At 36.0% G+C, this 22,033-nt stretch overlaps 1 protein-coding gene across 3 annotated transcripts in view; it reads left to right on the top strand.

The window, feature by feature from the left end:
* Positions 1 to 22,033, top strand: part of CCDC141 (coiled-coil domain containing 141) — a 109,986-nt gene that overhangs the window by 22,374 nt on the left and 65,579 nt on the right. For all 3 annotated transcript variants that reach the window (XM_072874357.1, XM_072874356.1, XM_072874358.1), the window contains exons 4-7: positions 6,802 to 6,993; positions 9,181 to 9,289; positions 12,041 to 12,294; positions 20,446 to 20,565. In XM_072874357.1, coding sequence (XP_072730458.1) covers positions 6,802 to 6,993; positions 9,181 to 9,289; positions 12,041 to 12,294; positions 20,446 to 20,565 — 675 coding nt within the window. The remainder of the gene's footprint in view (positions 1 to 6,801; positions 6,994 to 9,180; positions 9,290 to 12,040; positions 12,295 to 20,445; positions 20,566 to 22,033) is intronic.

The following is a 22,033-nucleotide window of genomic DNA, read 5'->3' as shown; positions in this document are numbered from 1 at the left end:
CCTACACCTTGTACAGACACCTGTGAACTAACTTTAAATCAACTAGCTCAGACGTAGCTAGCAGTGTAGCAGCAGTAGTATGAACCACAATTACCCACCACTTCCACTAAAATCGTCTGCCAAACTTTACCTTTATACCTTTAGAAACCTTTCTAGGAATCATTCTGTGTCCATCAAGAACAAAGTTTGTTCATTTGCAGCTGGTGCATTGCTTGTGCTCAAAGCCTTATAATGCTTACTAAAGTTCCAAGCAACCTGTGGCAAGAAGTGGAAAGTTGCAATACGATTGTTCTCAGATCTTTTTTGAGCTGCACTGCACTAAAGTATTTACAGTGCAGATGGCAGAAATGCTTGGCCCCAGCTTTTAGTGAAGATACAACCTCAGTGAAAGCAGTAAAAACAACTTGAGAAGTAAATACTGTACTAGCACTGAGTTCTAGGCTACTGATGCTGCACTGCACTGAGTGACTTAAAATTTAAGTGAAGACAAGTGTGTCTTCACCAGCTGCACTCAAAACAGATACCATAGTGTAGACTTACCCATTGCTGAAACAATACTGTTGCAAACTGGCAGCACTGTGGATAAGCATGCTCAAATTGGCAAGGCCAGCAGACAAGATTAAGGGACAGGAGAGGGTTTTGATTAATCAAAACTAGCCATCTCTAGTTTTGATTAAACTAGAGATGGCTGCAGGTACAGTAAATTTAGTGTTAGGGCTTAGTATTATTGTTGCAGTAAATACAGTTCTTGCAATATATACTCTTGCATAAAAGTACGATTCTTGCAGTGCCATGAGTTTCAAACAGTTTATGAATTGTTGTGGTACAATTTTGTCAAACATCTCACAGCTCTTCCACCTGGTAACTTTTTTATAAAAGATTTTTTTAGGAGTAAGCTTTCCAAGTGAAGAGAGGTGTTAATTTCAATTTAATACAATGCAATGAGATCTTGGCAATCTATATTGAGTTTTAAAAAAAAAGTTTAAAGAAAATCAGCAGTAAATCTTTGAGCAGTGGTATTCAACATATTGTTAACTCATCACTTTGATCCAGTTTTGTAGTGAGATAATTGGAGGGGAAGCTCTTGCACCTGCTCCAGGTGTTGCTGGCTCAGAAATGCATTTCTTCTGACCCACGTTCTCCTGTCAGGCTCCTCTTTCCTCTTTCCTTTTCTCAGCTGGGATTATGTACAGCTGGGGTAAAAGTGAACAGATGTTTACAATGCACAGAGAAATGCCATTTTCTATGTACTCCTGACAAGATTTTCCTGTGCTCTAAGCCATTCCAGAATATTTGACTACGGAGCAAGTTTCACTTGACTCTTCAGGCTTGATCAAGCTAGAAGATATTTTTGGGTTTTGTCTGTCTTTATTGCTACATAAACTGGCTTGAGGAGTTTAAAATCCATAAATTCAGTAGCTTTCCTATTGAAGATTACACTGAAATGAAATGTGAAGTTCAGATGCGCATACTTCAGTGCAACTTTTTGCAGCTCTACATAAGATTTACCAAGATTTAGAAATATTGTGAAGAGTTCATGCTTTGGTATGCTCCTTGCAGTAGAAAGCATCTTTTTTTTCCCTAAAGACAATCTTAACTACATAACATTTTATAGATAATGTTGTTGAAATGAAATAATTCTGTAGCAGCAGAGATATACAAATATCTCAGCTTGTTTGAAAGCAACTGTGTAGCCTACAGACAACTAAAAATGCCTAACTATAAATAAGGGGTAAACTGTGTGTTATAACATGAAATAATTTTAACCTAGTAGTTAAAAAAAAAATCACATGACCTTTCACATTCTTCAGAACCTTTGGGGGTAAGAATCTGTGATGAAGCACAGCACTCATAGGAAAGAGGGAAGTAGTCTGGGAAGCCATAAACTGTCTTTGGGTTATCTCTTGGGTCTACCCTGAGCTGGAACATCTGCTGAACTGACCTTGAACAAAATGCGGAGGGGGCAAAGAAACAGAGGACAAACGGCATTTTCAGTAATAACTACCTCTGAGGCTGAGTGGTGTGCACACTCCACGCTCCTTTACGTTTCCGTCTTCACCTGGAAAATGACTGCTTCAAGGAACAATCTCATGGTTTCCCTCTTCACTAGAGCCACTCTTTGCAGGTTGGAAATAAATTGGGGGCTTTCAGGGACTCCAGCTCTCTGCAAGCCTCTTGAAGTGGCTGGAAAGTAAGGGGACAAGAATCTCATCCATGGTATCAATTGTTAAAACTGTGTGTTTGGTTTATCCCTTGCCTGTTGAGGGTAGGTAGCTGCCCAGAGAAGCAAGTATCCTCACCAGTTTCCAGTCTTCTCACCAAATTTTAGAACAATCCAAATGATGAAAAGTTTAACACTGCATAAAAGTGAGTTGACATTTAGTAGTTGAACTCTAACGTGAACTTGCACTTCCTACTAAAAGATTGTACAAGTGAATCAAAATCAAATAATCAAAAAGCCACATTAAGGTAATTTGTTGTAGGACATAGCCCTAAATTTTAGGTCTATTTTAAAACAAACTTTAAGACATAAGAGCTATTTCCCAGTGTTGGGTGATAAATGACAAGAATGGAGAATGACCAAGTCTGCACATGAAATCTTTGTTTGTTATTTTGTCTTCCCTTTCATGGTCTCTTCATATGCCTTCATTTATCAGTAGTTAAGCTACTGAATAAATGAATGAAATCCATAAATCTTATTTATTTTCTATTTTTATAGCTTTTAAAAAATTCATATCTTATTTCCTGGTTCATGATTCTTCTAGAATACTCTTTTTCTAAATGTAAAATAGTGTTAGTATTGAATTCGGGTCTTGAGTGCTGTCACTTTGAGTAAGCTGAGCTGTTAGGAAAGAGTGAAACATTTTTGTGTGTCCTGCAGACAAGCAGAGCTCTAGGCATTTCATGTTATGTTATCATATATAGTTAGAAAATATTGATTATTTTGATGAACTCGGACAGAGAACAAAGCAGTGTGGCATGGAAAATTAGTAATAAATTCCTCTGTTATGTGTCTGAAAAGCTAGTCAAATTATCCTTGACTGTGTCTTCATGGTAAAAAAACCATTGTTTTACACTGTGCTTTTATTGGGGTAGCCTTTTAAAATCCTCTTGCAAGCAGTCTGGCTGTGTTTTCAAAATAGATTTTAAGAATCAATATCTAGGTCTGTTTTGAAGGAATGTAAGTGTCATATCCTGCCTTTATGTTGTCTGTGAAATGTAATGAATGATAACAGGAACAGCTGGCATTAGAAATAAATTAGAAGACTAAAATATATCTATTGACTGTATAGACTATTTGAAGAGCAGCATATTATCGTTATGTGTGCTCATTTACCTATTGGCAAATGGCTTCAATTAAAGAAATTGTTCATTAATATTCCTTGTGCGAAAGCTTAGAAACAAATTTAGTGGCATAATTAGTAAGATGAGAATGCAATAGCACATGAGTCTAACTACGAATTTTACTAGCATTATATAACACAATAGAAATGTGACTGCACTATTAATGCAGGTTTGCCTTTGATGTGCTTGATCTGTTTTTATTGTGAAAATCCCATGTGTCTGAAGTTGACCAACAAGGGAAAAGTGGAAAACAGAGGATAGGGCCTGAAAAGATGGGTAAAAAGTGGCCTTCCAGATGAAGTAACTTCCTCTTCCTGTTAGTACTGTATTGACCATTGGAGATTTCAAGACCTTACCTAAAATGCAGTGTTCTCAAACAAGTGAGCGATGTAGACAAAGATGTGCCTGATTATGCAGCCATCAGGCCTGTAGGTTACTTCTGAAGGTAATCACCAGTGGAAAAAAAAAACCCACAAACCTTCATTATTTTCAGTAAACTAATCTGTTTTCTAAGAGAAGTAGAAATACTATATACTACCCTTTTGTTAATTTCCCAGTTCCTTGATAAATATCAGCAAAAATAATCCCTGACTTTTTGTCATTTTTTAACTGAAAACAATGACTGCTAGCATATTAAATCTCTAGATTTGTTTTCTAGCCATCACTTAGCCTTAAAGTGAGCTTTTTATTTTCAGTGGAATGATTTTGACTGAACACTTAGAATTCTGATGTCATTTTATGGGATATCTATTTCAGGTGTCTCATAACTTCATTCTCTACTAAAAGTCAATATTCCTTACAGGGTTGTTTCTCCAATAATAAGACATAGTCTCCTTTTGCTGAACTGCTATGATGTCTGAAAGAAGTCTATTAGGAAACCAAACAAATAAAGGAAAGTGGACATAATGAATGGAGTCATGACGGAAGAATTTTCCATGTTTTTATTTTTTAGCTTATGGCATTCACTTTTTCAAATGAAGTCAAACTTACCTGCTAAAAGCAAATGCTTGACATAAAGAAGTTTGAAAATCATTTTACGTCAAAAATATTGGTAAAGCATTTTCAGCTATATCTAGTAAGCACTCTGAAGTATGTCTACATTAACCTCATCCTACCCTGCCATCACAGGGCAATGAAGTCACATCCTTGTGTATTTCATTCATTGATCTTCTGTCATGATATTTCTTTTATTCTACACTTTGGCCTTAAAGCTTCCACAAGACTTTCACAAGATCTTTTCTTCTAGGTGCTGGGAAACAAAACAAACTTCCTTTAGATCTGTTAGCCAGGATTCATCCAACACAGGTAGCACTTGGCAGTTAGTACTTGGAGTTTAGCCTTTTTTTTGAGGTTGAACAAAGAACTAAGGCTTTGTTGGCTCTGAAGAGATTGTGCATATATTTAGGAAAATCCAGTATTACATGGACAACATAACTTTTATAGCTTTGACAGAGAAATAATTATGAAAACCACTAAAAGAAAAACAAAGAAAGAGTTGAAAGAACTGTGTTAAAGATTACAGTGAAAGAGGGATTTTAATTTAAAATTTTCATGAGCTCAGTTCATTAATTTACCATTATCATTGTTTTGATGAAGCTGGGCTTTAAATTTTATTAATTGTACAAGCATATAATCTCTGTGGTTTAAAAATTATCATGAGTCAGTGCTACTCTCTTTTTATTTCTAATAATAAGGGTTCTGACTGCTGCATGTAAGACTAGAAAAACACCTGCAACAACCCTTAGTTACCTTGTCAGCTAGATAAATATTCATGAACAAAAGTTGACTGGAGTACTTTGGATTAGATTCCCAAGGCCAACTGGTTTTCCTGATCTGATTCTTGTCTCATTGTGGTATAACAGAGATATAAAACAGTTGCTATCAATAGTTACATCAGAGTGACAGTATCTACTCCATGCAAATGACCTCATTTAAAGTTAAAGCATCATTTAAAATAAATGTTAATCAGATTTCTACTTGAATACAGAATAGGTAGCATTTGGGGGATTTGAGCTTTTCTTCTAATATTATGAGGTAATCAGGATGGGGATTCAACAGAACAAAAAGAATTGGTTTTACAGAAGGATTAGAAAGCAGCAGTTCCCATTCCTTGTATTCAGAAAATAAAATGGAGTGTGTATTGTTCTCTAGAACACTGGCTTTTGATCAGATGCTCATTTTGATGGGTTTGTTACCAAACAATAAGCATGCATTCATGTTGCTGATAATGACTTTTCTATACACTGTAGGAAAAGATGGGTTTGTTGGAGCTGCTCTTATGCCTGTTGATTTTACTACTGTTTGTTTTCATAGTTGGCTGTCCATAAAGTTAAGTTAAAATAATTTCATTCTATTTTTTTCAAAGAAAGAATAAAAGTTCCATAGGTTATTATACTGTTCTCACAGTATTGCTTTTAGAGAGAACTGATGAGCCTCTTCAGTTCAAGCTGACATCTTTGTGTAGCATACAAGGTCTAGGGAGGACTGGAGGTTATGGTTGTGTGTTTAGAACAATAAAGTTTTCTGCAATTTCCTCTTTTCAGTTGGATCTGTCAGGAGAATTTCAGGTTTTCCAATTTTTTAACCTTTATTAGAGTCTGTGTCATGAGAATGAGTTATCATAGATTTTAATTTGCCTAATACAGATTTCTTTTCCCATTAGACATTCATGTGATAGCACCTGTAATAACAGCAGAAACTGGCATTTTATTAATTCATGCTCATAATAAAACCCAAGATGGGGAAAAAAAAAAAGAATATAGAACAAATGCTAATCAATTTTTCTGACACACTAAAGATTTTTAACATAAGCTGGAAATGGCTCAGCAGTTATCTTTCTCATGGTGAGATTAGTAAAGGGAATGAAACACAGTAGAACGATCTTCTTGACAACAGAATATTATTATTTGGTGGCCAGCTTGAGCAATGCAGTGAGCTGAACTTGAAACATTCCATAAACTTGGTGTTTTTCTGGAGAATATGTGCATATGTTCAAGCTACTCTTGTCTGGATTGTGTTGAAGTCATTGGAAACTTATGAGTAAGTTACCTGACGAACTCTTAAAGCTTGTAATGTCAGGTAATGTAATATGATGGCATATGAAAAAAGATCCAAAATATCTGTATTGCTACCACTTCCAGGAAGATCTGTGTTTGAGGAGTTTTAAACCTATGTGAATCTAAATATTAGGGATAGAATGTTAATTCTCTTAACACTTGTTTTTTAAATGAAATTTCATAAAAATATTGCCTCAAGTGCAGATGAAATTCAGAAGCTTGCTATGAAACATGCAGGAACAGCTACACTCCTATCACTAAGAATTGGAAATAAAGCAGGAGTAGGAGACTTGTGGGTAGTTTATCAGACCCACTGAAAAAGTATCCTGACACCAGTATCGGCACAGTATTTTGGATTCTGTTTACAGATTTCTTCATTTTTTTTTTTTTTTCTTCTCAGACTTTGGAAGACCAGGTATGGGACCTGCTGCATGAAGCAGACAAGGCTGCAGAGGAGAACAAAGAAAAGAGTCAGGTTTATGATGCCATGGCGGAGACCCTTGGGGATGCATGGGATGCCCTCATCGTTATGTTAGAGAAGCGACAGGCACTTCTGGAACTTACTTCAGTGTTCTTTGAAAATGCTCTGGAGGTTTGTATTTAAATTAAATGCCTCTTAATTTGAAACCTTCCACATCTTACAGGTACTCTGTCCACTGTAATTTTACTGTGTTTTATATGTTCATTGCATTCCTAAAAGTTGAAGCAATTAAGAAAATAAAAATCTCTAGATGCATCCTTCCTTTTCCACCTTCTGGATAGTTCAGGATGACATTGAACAGAAAAACCATGTAGACTTTAAGAAATATCTTAGTCATGATGTCTCCAAAATTTGTACTTGACAGAAAAATGAAAGTGAAAAATGGAACTGGACCAAAACCTAAAATACATAATTCAGTGGCTATGAGCATTCTGCAGAATATATTTAATTCCTTATGATTCAAATTATTTGATGTTGAAAGAACTAAATTCTCAGATGCCTTCACTAATGCTTACTAAAGATTGGCCACTGAAGGTTTTACACTGAAATATCCATACAGCTATTGTAATTATGCAAACTAAACATTAGTCTAACTTGCCAGTCCTTTACCTGAGACTTCCATGTGCAGATATGCACAAAAGGACAATTGTGTGAGCCCAGAGACAGATTTCAGAGTGTTGTCTTTCCCTGTTTACCCTTTTCTCTGTATCTCTTATCCTAATTCACTGATACACAGGGAGCTAAAGCAGAGAGGGATTCCATGCTCACTCTGTGTAGCCTCACACTCAATTCTCCCCACATTCCTGGAGCTTTGAAGAGTTTAATAATTCTCCCTGATAATTTTGTTTCTACAATAGCCCAGTGCCACCTATAAATTACAGAAGCAACCATTCTACTGCTAACTGTTCTAAGAACTCCTAGATCAACAATCTACTAATTGTTTTGTCCTGGTGATGTGTATCATACAAAGAAATTAGTACAGAGTTGGCATAAGTATCACTATGATAAATCCTGTACTAAAAAAGGTTGACCTAGTGCAGACTAAATCCTTAAGGGGCCAGCTGAATTGCCCCTGCAACAGGCTTATATCATTAAAAAAAAATGCAGCTGCTGGAGCACAGCACAGATCACACCCATTATATATAGAAGGGAAGAAGAAATGCAATATCAATTTAAATAAAAGTCTCTGAAACTTCTTATGGAAAGGCTTTTCTTTAAATGATGGCCTGTGATTACGGAAATCTTTGTTTTATTGTGATAAAACACAAAACATATCTCAAGAATAGTCTTTAATGAAAATCAGAACTCAAATCTCAAATGTTGATACATAATGGATTTCTTTATAGCATGCAGATCAAGAGGGAGAAAAATGTGGAACAATAGAAACGACAGAAAAAGAGTGCTTGCTTTTCATCTTCCTTAATTTCACCATAGGTTTCAACATCTTTGCTTACACTGGAACACAAGTTTGAACTCTACTGGTTTCTTTATTCTTGAAATGAAGCCGTAGAATTGATAAAGGTTGTCTAAGATGCAGAATATGTCTCAACTCTCTCTGAGCTACTCATACTTGGAATTGCACCTGCAAAGGTGGAAGCCAAATAAAGAATTCCAATCTTAGTTTTAACAATCTCAGCAGATTACCAAATCTGCTCCAGATCTCCCTGAAACACAGCATGTTTCAATATTTAAAATATGGAACCCATGGAAAAATGAGCTGTAAAGTAGTAACTTCAGTCTTCATTATAGAGATGCTGTTTCACCACTATAATTAATTATTGTGTTTACCATAATATTTGTTAGCTTAAATTTGCTACTTATTTGTGCCTTCAAAAGATTGCTTTGAAGATATTGTATCTCTGTCTGATGTTGCCCTTAAATGTTTTTTCCCCTCAATACTTTAACATTAGAAAGAAGATCTGGGAAGGAGACGTAAGTTAAAGGCTTCATTCATGTTAAATGATTTTACTGAAGGCTTTGAAATTAACAGATTCTTCCATAAGAATTTATTTTCAGTGGGTCTGAAGGCTATGTAGGAAAGATGATTCATAAAGTGACAAACTGTAATTACAGAGTATGTCAACTGAAATTTGCGTTCCCTCAATCAATGAGAACCTCAAAAAACCCAGAAGGTATGTAAAGACCACAAAGCATCTGTATCTAGCAGTCACTAAAAATGCATTTTTCCAAGAATTTACAAATTCTCATGAACTTTCCCTACGATACAGAGATTATGATGGAGTTCTGCAAAAGAAAATTATACCGCATTTCTTCCCACCTTTTGTTTTCTCAATGCAGTTTGCTGTTAAAATTGACCAAGTTGAAGATTTCCTGAAAAATGCCCAAGAGTTTGACAATATTGACTCTTTGAGAGAACTCCTTCTGCAACAAAAGCATCATACAAAAGGTACAAACAGTATTCCACTCCTCATGGTGTATGATTGTGCACTGACTCCTTGATCTTCCTGTGCGTATTAAAAAAAAAAAAAAAAATCTTAGAACAAATCTGAAAATGTTCTATTTGGAAAAATCTAATGGTGAAATAACTCTTTATCAGGTGTCCTGAAAGATATGAAACTCCTGGTTTTGAGCTAGTGCTCTCATGGTTCCATCTTTGTTGCTGCAGAGCAGCTAGTGGTAAGCTTGTATGCTGATTTCAAGGCAGTCCAGGTCAGGTGAGTTGCTAAGAAATCAAGCTGGCTTTTAGCGTTGATGAGCAAGCAAGTTCTAAAACCATCCTTCTGTTCCATGGGAAAATTCATCAAAGTTATCATAGCTATCAATGGATTAGCATTTTCCTATGGAAAACTTTCCATTAGAAAATTTCCAATCGGCTCTGGTAACAATCCCCTGCAAAGTCCTACAGTTTCTTGAGAGTGGCTAAGGGAGAAGTCTGCCCTCTGCTTTCCTTTGCCTAGGGATGGGGTTTGAAGCAAAGTGGTGAAGTGAGGGTGGGAGCTATGAGATAGAGGTGGCAACTAGCCAGCTTCAGAATCTATTTGCCTATAGTGGTTCCCTGCATTTTGCTTCTGCCTTTGAGGAGTGGAGCTGTGTTTCACTTCCCCATTGAGTTGCCCAATCTGTTCCAAGAGGTTCTGCAGCTAGAACTGTAGCAGTCTTGGAAAAAAGGTGCTCTCTTCCCTTCCACCAAAACTTTTCTGCACATATGTTTCCCTAGAAAAATTCTTCCACGTGCCTTCTTTTTGTCTGTTCAAATTTTCATGTGAAGCATCTTCTACCATGTTGTGGTACTCTTAATTCAAAAAGGGGCAAAAAAAATTTTCTCAAAACCAATCTCATTGTGTGGCTACTTCAGACACCTTCGCAATTCCATATGGTTGTGTATTTTTTATAAGACTCCATCTTTGTAATTTTAAGCAAATTTTGCTATAAGATTACTAATAACTGGCAGAATATCAATTATACTTTATTATTCACTAGTGGAGTACCAGCTTAAATATTTTTAGCTACCTTGAATGCCAGGTATTCTTCTCAGGAGACTGGATTGAGAATTGAACTCAGGTAACTCTAATATGGGTTTTGGGGATTCCAATTTGATCTTCATGGGAGTGAAGTGCTCACTGTATAGCAATTTTAACCTGAAGTATCTGGCAGTAATTTATTGCTGAAAAGAGGGTCTATAACTGTAAGAATCAGATGAAATGGTTTGCCAGAGAAAGACTGCTTTGACAGGGATAAGCCTTTGCTCAGATAGAGGAAAGTGGTTGCAATTGATTGCCTTCTTAATCTAACCACATCAAATTTGGAAAACTGATATTGAGCTATCTGATAAAAACCAGTGTTTGTATTGCTTTCTGTGAGAAGGATACTATCTACCCACTCCAAAGTAAGGTGGCTGAAAATATGACCTTTACAAAGTATTGGTTCTACCAGTATGTGATGAGTAGTTTATCACAAATGTTTATCACCAAAAAGGAAAAAAAAGTTTTGAAACAAATGCATTTCAAATCAGACTTAAAAAGTTGAAAATATATGAATCATCCTTATTCATCCATTTTTATATGTATTCCACTTTGGATGAACTGAAGTGGAACATTTCTGATTAATACCACCTTTCTGGAAGGCAAGAAGTAAAATGGACAGGTTTGTTGCAGTGAGCTTGTGGAAACTAAACTCTTGTTAGCCCTTGGTGGCTGGAGAAGTGGAAGCATTCCACTTCTGCACCTTCCCTAGGTGCTCCATATGAAAGGTAGAGATTTAGGGTACTTTGCCTGGAGTTACCAGTACATGTAATGAGCTGGGAAGATGAATGTTTCAGCTGTTTGCTGCCTGTCGTTGATTGCTTCACTAGCAGCTCCTTGCAAACATTCCTTTCTTATACTTTTCTTCATGCCTACCTTGCCTCTTATTCTGGCTTGGCTCCCCTTCCTCATTCTGTACCTAAAGATTTTCCCTTTTCATTTGAAAGACCTATAAATACTGATTGTTGTCTGTTCAATAGATTTTGTACTATGTGGCTTTAAGGAGCTGGAACAAAGACAGACATGTGACTAGTAAGTAGGTCATTGAAATGTACTAGTCCACTGAGTTTTAACCCTGAATGTATCTAGGTAGAGGTTATGGAAAGAAGGTAAGAGTTCCTGATATACATGACTTATTTAGTCATAAGGTTGTAACAGCCCCCAGACAGAAGAACTTTTTCTTTCAACTTCTGTGAGGGACATTAAGACCTAAACTTCGCTTGCATCACTAACAAAAAACTACAGAGGCTACTGACCCACACAGAAAGCAGGGTAGGATATTCTACTTCAGCTTACCTGAGGACTGGGAAACCATAAAAAAGAATTCAGTTTTGAGAAAACAGTATAACTTCTGGGTTTTTTCTCAATGGCTCTCAGTACACCATTATATGTGTATATATATTATATTATATGTACCATTATAGGTACATATATGTATGTGTATACACAGTTATACCTTTGTAGGTTTATATAACATCTGTCCACACTGAAATATCTTAGGATATATACCTTCTAAAGTAAGTATTTATAACCTGTTCATGCAATGCATGAAAATACATTACGGTCATGTATGCAAATAGATAGGTAATTTAAAAAATACTTGAGTAATATTTGAAATATGCTACTAGAATTACAAATCACATTGGGTTTTATGCTATGAAACTCTCTTCTTACAGAGCTTTTGGAAAAGTCACTTGCACTTTTAAACAAAAGCCAAGAGCTAATTGAATTCATAGAAGAATTTAAATGTGAGGGGCCAAATGCAAATCCAGAGCTGATTCAGGGAGCCCACAGCAGCTGCTTGAAAATTGACAATCTCCTTGAAATGCTACAAGACAGGAGACGGCAACTGGACAGATTTCTTAAACATCAGCGTCAAGCACTAGAGCAGGTTCTGCAAATTTGTTTGTGGCACCAACAAGAGAACCAGGTAAGCCATGTAATATTAAGGGAAGCCACAGTAAAAAAAAAAATCTAGCAATTGTTTTATGGTAGAGCCTATTACAGAAAAGGAGCTTAAATATATTTATTAGGCCAATATCCCTGGGCCACTTCTGTTTGAGATCCTAACTTTTGAATATTTGGCTTTGTAACTATAACATCCTCATAATTTATTTTAATATAACTTTAATGTCTTCAAAAGCACTATTTCCATTATGTGGATCCCTTGTGTAAGTTATCAAATGTGGTGCTTCAAACCAAACTAGATTCTCTTCAAATTGAATTCCCAGCACAAACAAACCTCTAGCCACATGAGCAATAACGGTAACTGGTAATAGCAATTATAACTGCAGCAGGGTGTTTCTGGACTAGTCAGTTAAAGAGAAGATATAGCATAGTTAGCCAGCTGGTGTGTCTGAAAGCAGAGGAGTATTTTGTTCTTGGAGTCAAATCAAAATTCTTTAGGATACTGTAGTGATTGCAGGTTTTCCACACCTGTAACTTGTTTCTCTCTCTTCTTCTTTCTCCCAGCTTAGCTCCCATCTCGTACTGAATTTCTCAAACACAACTTGTTTTTATACCTTCCTTTCAGAGCTTGAGTACATTTAAGTCTTACTCTTTCAAGTCCTACTGCTCTTTTTCCTTTTCATTCCACATCTTCCAGCATTCAGATCAGATAGCTTTTCTCTCTTTGTACTCCACGTTATCAGAGAAACTTCGGCAATGTAAGACTCTCTCCTCTCATTTTCCTTGCGAAATACCACATAACTTCACCAGCTTGTCAGAAAAAAGATACAGGGAGAGTCCTGCTCTGCCTCTTTGGATATTAAGTATGCTGAGAAGGAGGAACCTACTTTAACTGCCAAAGTCTAACAAGGCTAAAGCTGAGTTATTTTCAATGTTTTGTAAATAGGCTAAAATTTTGTATGGACCTCTGACAGTACAGTCCTGCTTCTGATACCTCTGTAAGTTTCCTTCTTTGCCTCCAAAATAAAGTTTCCCCCTGTATCAGAGGAAAATGTTAGAAACTGCTAGCAGTAGTCTATTCTGTAGGCACTAACTTTGCCTGTGTGAGGTTGTTTAAGATGAGAAGCACCTTATTCAACAAGCACAACTCTTTGTAATTTTGCATAGAGACAACAAAATTGTTGAGGTACACAAGCAAGCTGACAGCCTTATTTCTGGAGCACACAATATCAGTAGCTGCCAGAAACAGAGCAAGAATTACTTATTTAATGATTAGATAGAAAGAAAACCAGATAAAAATAGTATGGTCTTATGCAAGTGTGGTAATCTCAGTATGTAGTTATAAAATACTAGCTGACAAAAATACTGAAAAACAAGAACTACGATATAGGAGGCTGTATCCATTTCTGTGCAACTCATTAGAAACCATCTAGTGCGTGCTTAGAGATACATATTATTGCTGCTGTTACTGTTTTTTGACTTTTTTTCAGTATCACCACATAGCTATACCATAAAAGAAAGATCCTCAAAAAGAAATGTCATTTCAATATTCTAATAAATTTACAACACCTACAACTGAACTTTCAGTATCAGTCTAACTGACTATATTGGAAATATATCCTAGTTCATCTAGAAAAATGATCCTTTCTCTACATTAAAAAGTATTAGATGTTACTACAATTACCTTATCATGCCAGTGTTATTCCATAGTATACAAACATGGAGGAACATTCAAAATGGAAACATTTCAGAAATAGCTTGCTGTTGGGAGCCAAGCACACTTAAGAAAAAAACAAAACAAAACAAAAGTTCACATTGCCTGAGATGTTGAGTCACAATTTCATAACATTTACTGGGGAATTCTACTTGTCCTCATCACATAAGGGATAAATATTTAGGAGTAACCAGCTAGAATTCACCCTAATTTAGGTGGGATTGAAAATATTGTGCAGTGAATTTTTTGTGTATATGTTTCCATTTCCTCTCAGGTATGTGCTCACATCAGAAAGAGTAAGTATAGAAGCTGTTTTCTGCTGGCAAATTTCCTTATCATCTGAAGAGAGTGGCCGGTATTTAACTGTTAGCTCAAACCTGCATCCAGTTTGAGGCTGGTATACACACGGAGGGACAAATTCAAATAGTTTTTAATATCATGCTTATCAGAATATACTTGTTCAGTATCTGCATTAGGGTCAGACCTGATATAATGTATGATTTGTACATTTATGGAAAAGTAATTTGCATGCATCATGGACAAATAATATTTCACATGTAAATACAAACACTGGAAAATTAACTTTGAGAGACTTTATGTAAAATTTCTCCCTCTGGCCTCTAACACATTATGCATATATTTCTGAGTGATGACAGAAATTAAACTCTCAAAGCCTCTCAGCACATCTGAAAACTAATATTCCAATCTCTGTACATGAACTGAACTCCTCTTGATGTCTAATGGTGCTACATATGCAAGAACAGCATATTGAACTCCCACTGACATTAATGGGAGTTCAGGGATACAGAGAAAGCAGAGTACTGGAGATGAGCTCAGCTGTGTAAGATCTAAGAGTGGATTTTTGCTCTTTGTATTGCCTCTGTTTTGCTAGGCATAATTATGCAATGCAGAAGGCTACATAATCTGTGGGTTGCTTTTTTAAAAGAAAAGCCAAGCAGCTGTAAAGATCACTACTTATTACATGGTTCTGAAGAACTAAAAATGCAGCACCTTCCTTTGATCTCTAATTGGAATTTGGAATGCGATGATTTGATAGTCATGATTGTAACATGTAGCATGTTTATTTTTCAGTATTTCCAATATGTGAAAGCGTACTTATTTTACATTTAGACAAGGGTATCTGACCTTCCTTTATGGAAGTGTCAGCATCATGTTTTCTGATAATCTCTTTCCTTAATGAAAATCAGAGGTAGATTGGCCTATTTTGTGCATAATTAGTTATCTTTGGAAGAAGATTTATGAAAGTAATTTTTCTTAATTGATCCAATCATGCATATTTGAGATAAAATTATTCATGGTACTTGGTCACATCAAGGGCAGAGATAAGAGCTGAGTAAAACTCAGGGGACAGGTGAGTACACTCGCATTTGCTATCTAGACAGATATATGGAAAACAAACTATCCTGTTATAAGTCACAGTTCCCTTTTTATTTCATTTTCATTAAAGGTAGTTTAATTGACATAAAAAAATCAAGTAGTGTAGTTCAGTGAATTAAAGGCTGTCATCATATTTTACCCCCAAAAATGCAGGGCGTTCTTCTTCACTTGTAATCTTTACATAATAAATTGATAGGTTTATGATTTTACTTGCCTAGAAGAATTTCTGTATGGTAGGATATGGAAAGGTTCTGTTGTTTCTTTGCTTGAAAGCAAATTTCTGTTATGAAAAATGGAGATTTTCATTTTAACATCTGATAACAAGGATCTGCAAATCCAAATGTGCACATATATGAGTAGAAATCCACAGCAGTAGCTAATGTGTAGAGAATTGTCTAAACACGGACTACATCTGCTGGTGGTGTGCTCTTTGCTGATTTTTTTCCTATAGCTGTACTTGACATAGCGCTGCTACTGATAGCTAGAATGAAAACATTGAGTTTATCTCAGGCAGTTTGGAGGCAAATCTGAAGATTGTCATGTAATGCATAAAACTGTTAGAATCAACAAAATGTTGTATGAAGTTCCTCTGTGAAGTTTTGACTTCATGTTTGATTCCAGCACATTCTGCAAAGGCTTTTTACATAAATATCAAAAGCTGTATTTTACAATGAGTGCTAAGACATTTAGACCTAAAAGGGTTTAAGTTATTCAAAACTCTATAATCAGATCAACTTAAGATTACTTCTCTGCTAGTTACTTCTGGTGAAACCATGGCAATAGTGAACTTAGCAGTGATTTTGCCACTGTCTTAATTATGGCCAACGCTTCTGCTCTTCTGTATTTCCAAATGTCTGATCTCCTGTCCTGTTTCTCCTGATAGTGATAACTTAGTTCCTCTTACTACTCTTGCATATACGGGACAATTTCATAGGATTCCCAGACTTTGATCCTATGTAAAAAACACCCCACACCTTGAAACCAAATGAGTTTCTGACATCCTGTCAAGCTCACTCCATTTTTGGTCACTCATAATCTTTCCTGAGAGTATGCATATTCTTGTTAAAGTATGCATGTACCTGTATGGATCACTTGGTTTTAATATTTCACAATTGCAAACATTCCCTTCAAAATTGAAATGATTACTTTTATTAGCTAATATTCTAAATAACTTCTGCTTTTGGGAAAATTGTGTGAACAAAGTCCTTTCTTAAAAAAAAGGAGGCCAAAAAAAAAGCATACAGTGTTTTTGTCTACATAGGCAAGAAACACCACAAATGAAAAGGACTGTTCCACTATATTGGAACTTGAAATGCTTTTGTTGACTGGTATACATCACATTTAGTAGTGTTTGGTTTTTTTATTTCTAGAATCTTTTACAGTCCTTCACAAACATGGTATAACAAGGCACTAGTAGCTACTCTGGGACAATGCAATATTGATACTTAGTTCTTTTCCCATAAAAGATTATTTTATTATTCCTCTTTTTTATAAGGCTGTACTTGATCATAGAAAAATCACTAAAGCCCAGACTTCAAACTGAAGTGCTGCTTTTTTCTTTAAAAATGCCTGTGGTCCCATTTTGCCCTAACTTGTTTTTTATGAAATTAGACAAGGATGCTTCACTAGCAATATTGTGAAGATAAATGCATTGAGGATTAGGGAAGGGCATAGGTAGTATTGTTGTCAGGAGACTGAAATGTCCCCAAGATGAACCAAGACAGATATGTATTATCATGATCATGCTTTCACATACTGATGATAAAAATATTATTCGACATTTAAGATAGTAAGTAAAGCATCAGCTGCTCAAATATAGTGAAGATTGTGATGAAAAAAACCTGTCTGGTATTTAACAAAAGTCAGCTTATTGTGAATGCACTGCAGAAATTATTTGAGAATAGCTCATCCTGCAGTTCAGAGAAGGTATGTCAAAATAGATAGTGCAGGCTGCTCAAGTTCAAACTGCCTGAGGAAAGGTCAGATTTAATTTATGACATGTAAGTATGTGTGTTTTAATACATAACAGGAAGAAAAGCAGTGAAAAAAACAAAGTTTTTCCTAGTGGGAATAATTTCTAGAAAGAAAAGTGTGTTACTTCTTAATTTCTGTTCTCTGCTATATTTGTTCCTTCTCTCTATAGTCTCACATTAGTGTCAGATTGTTCAAGAGGTTGAGCCCAGGACAGCGCCCAGGTGGTTTGGTAGAGCCCAGGACAACATATCTGTGTATGAGCTTTGAATTGGTGTGTGCAAGAATTCCCCTCCTTCTGAAAATATCCCTGGCTACAGAAGTGTATTGGGTGCAGTGTCCCGGTCTGGCAGGGGGCCTCTGTGTGGGGAGGCCAGGGCTGCCTCATGCCGGACACAGACAGTTCCACCCGGCTCCGTGACGGCCCCACCACAGGGCACGGCTCAGCCCCTCAGTGCAGCTGCTGGCGCCTCTGTTAAAACGTATTTAAGAAAGGGTAAAACACTGTACAGACATAGTGAGGAGTGAAGGGAAAGAAAAAAGAGCAAGAGACAACGCAGTGAACACCAAAGGTCAGTGAAGAAGGAGGGGGAGGAGGTGCTCCACGTGCTGGAGCAGGTATTCCCCTGCAGCTTGTGGAAGTTTTGGAGACCACACCACAGCAGGCATTTCCTGGCAGCCTGTGGAGAGGACTGTGTCAGAGCAGATATCTGTACTGCAGCTCATGGAGGAGTCCATGCTGGAGCAGCTGGATATTCCCTGAGGGAACTGTGGCCATAGAGAGCCCATGCTGGAGCAGGAACTGCAGCCCCTGGAGGACCAGTGCTGGAGGAAGGAGTGACAGAGAGGAACTGTTATGTACTGACCATAACCCCTCATTCCCCATCCCCCTGTCCCACTTGGTGAGAGGGGGTAGGTAGAGGAGTTGGGAATAGAGTGAGATTAAACCTGAAGAAAAGGGCTGGGTAGGAGGAAAGTGTTTCAGTTTTTGTCTTTGTTTCTCACCAAATCTATAATTGGCAATAAATTAATTTAATTTTCCCCAAGTTGAGGTGTTGAGGCTGTTTCACCTCTGATGGTAACTGGTAAGTCATCTCCAGGTCTTTATCTTGACCCACGAGGTTTTTCATTTTATTTTCTCCCCGTTCTGTAAAGGAGGAGGAGTGAGAGAGTGGCTGGGTGGGTGTCTGGCAGCTGGCCAAGGCCAACCCACCACAACAAGCTAAGCTATGTTGTTGGTTTGGTGTCCCCCCCAGTTATTTGTTGGAAAACTTGTTTCTCCTTCTGAATTGACAGTGGGAAATGTAGGAAGGCAATGGAAGACTATGCATAAGCATTGAAATCACCTGGACTATAATCAGTGCAAAATGAGCAGTTTAGCAACCTGAGAAAAATGTTGAAGAGCCTTTGATTTCTGATATGGATTATTCTTTGCAAACAGAGCAGATAATTATTGTAAATAAATGATAAAATCTAATTTTTGAAGAACAGAAGTGATTTTAGATTCCAACCAATCAAGAAAAAACACTGTCTTTTTCAAACAGTTATGTTAACCTTCTGTCCTTTCCCATCCCTTCAGGAAAATCACTGAAAGTAAGGTTCTGTGGATTTCTTTCTTAAAAAGCTGTTAAATATTCCCAGCTGTTGCTTAAAAGTGAAGCTGGCACAACTGAAATAACTCAGTGGTATTAGCTGTAGTGCAAGCCAACTGATTAAACTCACTGTAATGGAAAGAAATATTGCCAAGTGGTAAAGGGGTGAACACTTTACTATTACAGGGTTAAAGAATTACTTTTTCCTCTGCCTAGCATTACAGAAATACTAGTTTGTTCTGCTAAGCAGATACATGATACAGAGAACAGTCCTAATTTACAGAGAAATTTTTCTTTCCCTTTTAGCACAGTTTTTATTGTCTATTCCATTCATTTATATTTTGGTGGACCCATAGTAAATGTTCAGTGAAAATGTGCTTCCAGGAAAAATGTTTCAATCAGTAAGTACACATCTGGAGGATTTGCTCAAGAAATGAAGGCTCAGCAGTAAAATTGTTTACTTTCCTAGCTCTGTTGAACTCTTGAGATAATGTGACCAATTTTTTATTTGTAGCTGAAAATATTTCCAACACATTTTAAAGGCTCTTTCATTTTCAGAATTGTTTAAATGTATTAAAAATAGCCTCTACATGATCAGATAAAAAAAAAATCTGCAGTGTGCTATTGAAATCTGTAGTACATAGAGTACAAAGTAATTCTTAGTATGCCATATATGATTTAAGTATAGTGGTGATTTTCCAGACTGAAAAGATTGGAGGAAGTCTCCTTAATGCTAATTACTCATTCTGACTACTATTTTAAAATGCAAAGCTTCACTCAGGAATTCTTGCCATGTGTTGTTTACAAAGAAAGTGAGAGGTACCTACTGTGAATCAAGCAGAAATAAATGCAAGTCATTCTGTGCAATTTAGAGGATATACCTGTTTGCTGCATATACTTGCTGAAGTAAGTCTAGTAAGATGTAATAATTTTTTTTAAGGTACTAAAGATTATTCCACATAATATTATCTCAATAGCTTAACTGGGTTTTTCAAGCCAGGGATGGAGAGGTTCTATTAGGTCATAAGGCCCATTTAGCCTTTTTTTTTTTTTTTTGTATTCTTGCAAAAGTACTCATAGTCTCTTACTATAGACAAAGGGATATTTTTAAGTTAATGTGATTCTAGGGAAAATGTGCAATATCTTTATCATGCTATAAAACATGCATTTATTCTATGTGTGACTATAACTTGATTTTTCTTTTACTGTTTTAATTTATAATTTGGTCATACTTGATGAATACTTTTTTGTCTATTTTGTTACATATCTTCCAATATGTGTTTGTTTTGACCACAATCCTTTCCTTCTGCATTTATTAACATTTAAATAATACAAATGCAAACATTTGAATAAAAGCATGAACATTAGGAATGAAAAATGAAAGGAATGAAAATTAGGCCTTCTTTTGTAGGTGAAACTGTCTTGTACATATTTAAAAAAAATGGCCAGTTGCTTCTCAAATTTTTCACTGACTGAATTCCTTTTATTATTAACTTAGGTAACATTGTGGTACAAGAAAAACATCAGAGATTATTTTCACAAGAAAAACTTAGGCTCATCTCTATTGGAAAATGAAGAGTTACTTCAAGAGCTTGAAGAAATGGAAGTCAAAGTGAAAGTAAGAAATAGGACAATTGATCAGTGAAGCAACTTTAAATATGAGTAGCAAAATGTGAACTCAGGCATTTAGTAAGCACATATAGGAGTAGATACTTGGTATGTGTACATAAGATATATATTTCTATATGTCTAAATGAGAATTTTTTTCATTTTACTTCTTTTAATGCAGGCCTTCATGTTTTTCAGCGTTTTTCTCTTTTAAAACTTTAAAAGCTATTGATAAGGTAAAAGAAGAATAATCCTTGATGTTGTTTAGTTGGTTTTTCAATTTAGTGATCAAGTTCCAGACTGGTAGTTTACATATTAAACCATGTTGCAAAAAATAAAGAAAAATAATTTTATTAGAATATTACCAAAGTTTAATGTTAATAAAGGATAAAAAGCCAGCCACTTCTACCATAATTCATTGTCATTGAACTGTGTACCTAATTGGAAGAGGTATTTGCCCATTTATTTCTTGGGAATAAGAGTAATTGAAAATACTATTTTCATTGTGAATGTCAGTTTTCCAGAGAATAAATCTGTTACCATCACTTGTAAAAGCAAGATGGGATTAAAGGCAATGTTGATATGTAAAAAAAGGGATATTTGTATGATGTAAATTGCGTGTATTTAGAACATTTTTTTTAGATACCTCAATTGTCATATCATCAGGTAAGTGCTGTTGCTGAGTCAGGATCATTCCTCACTGTATCATTTTCAAGCAATTGTATTTGGATAACCCAGATGACAAAGCAGGCCTTTTTCATCCAAAAACCATCCTAATAGAAACAAATGTCTTTTTAAAGGTTATTGTGTTGATAGCAACTAACAGGTTTATGATGGTTCACAGTTATGTTTCCTTGTAAACTTTGTAGTTAAATGTCACATGTTTGCCTGTTTGCATAACTTAGTTAACTGCTTCAGAATTGTCATGTAAGCAGAATACAATAATATTTCTAATGCTTCTCCAAGCAGCATGTCAGAAAACACATTTTCTTCATCTAGGGAAGATGAGTATGAAAAGCTAAATTCTGCTGCAAAGCCTTCACAGACCTTTGGCACAAGAAAAGCAGGAGATAAACGAGTAAGCGGTGAGGTGTTTCCAGAGAAATAGGGATCCACAAAAATATTTGAGGTGTCCTAAAGTATCGCTGAATTTTAGAACTAGCCAAACGATCATTAATCTTCCCCATGTTCAGTGTTGAAAGGCTATGCTTGTAATTTGCTGTCTGAATTATAAATGATACTGTAAGTGCAGAAAGGAGAACAATATGCATTTTCATTTTGTATAATAATCAATCCTTTTCATGGTTGAGCATCCAGAAACTAACTTACAATGATAACACTTATTATTACAGTTTCACCTAATGATTCTTCTCCCATACATTATGTGATAGATCATGTATATCATCTTACTGAACTGCTTTTTTTTTTTTGTTACGGTCATTTAAAAGTGTTTAGTGTTAAAAATTTTTGTTACACAT

Source organism: Ciconia boyciana, chromosome 10 (genome assembly GCF_034638445.1).
Source record: "Ciconia boyciana chromosome 10, ASM3463844v1, whole genome shotgun sequence".
Classification (NCBI taxonomy): domain Eukaryota; kingdom Metazoa; phylum Chordata; class Aves; order Ciconiiformes; family Ciconiidae; genus Ciconia; species Ciconia boyciana.
Note: the sequence above shows the minus strand (reverse complement) of the source record. Positions and strands in the feature narration are given on the sequence as shown.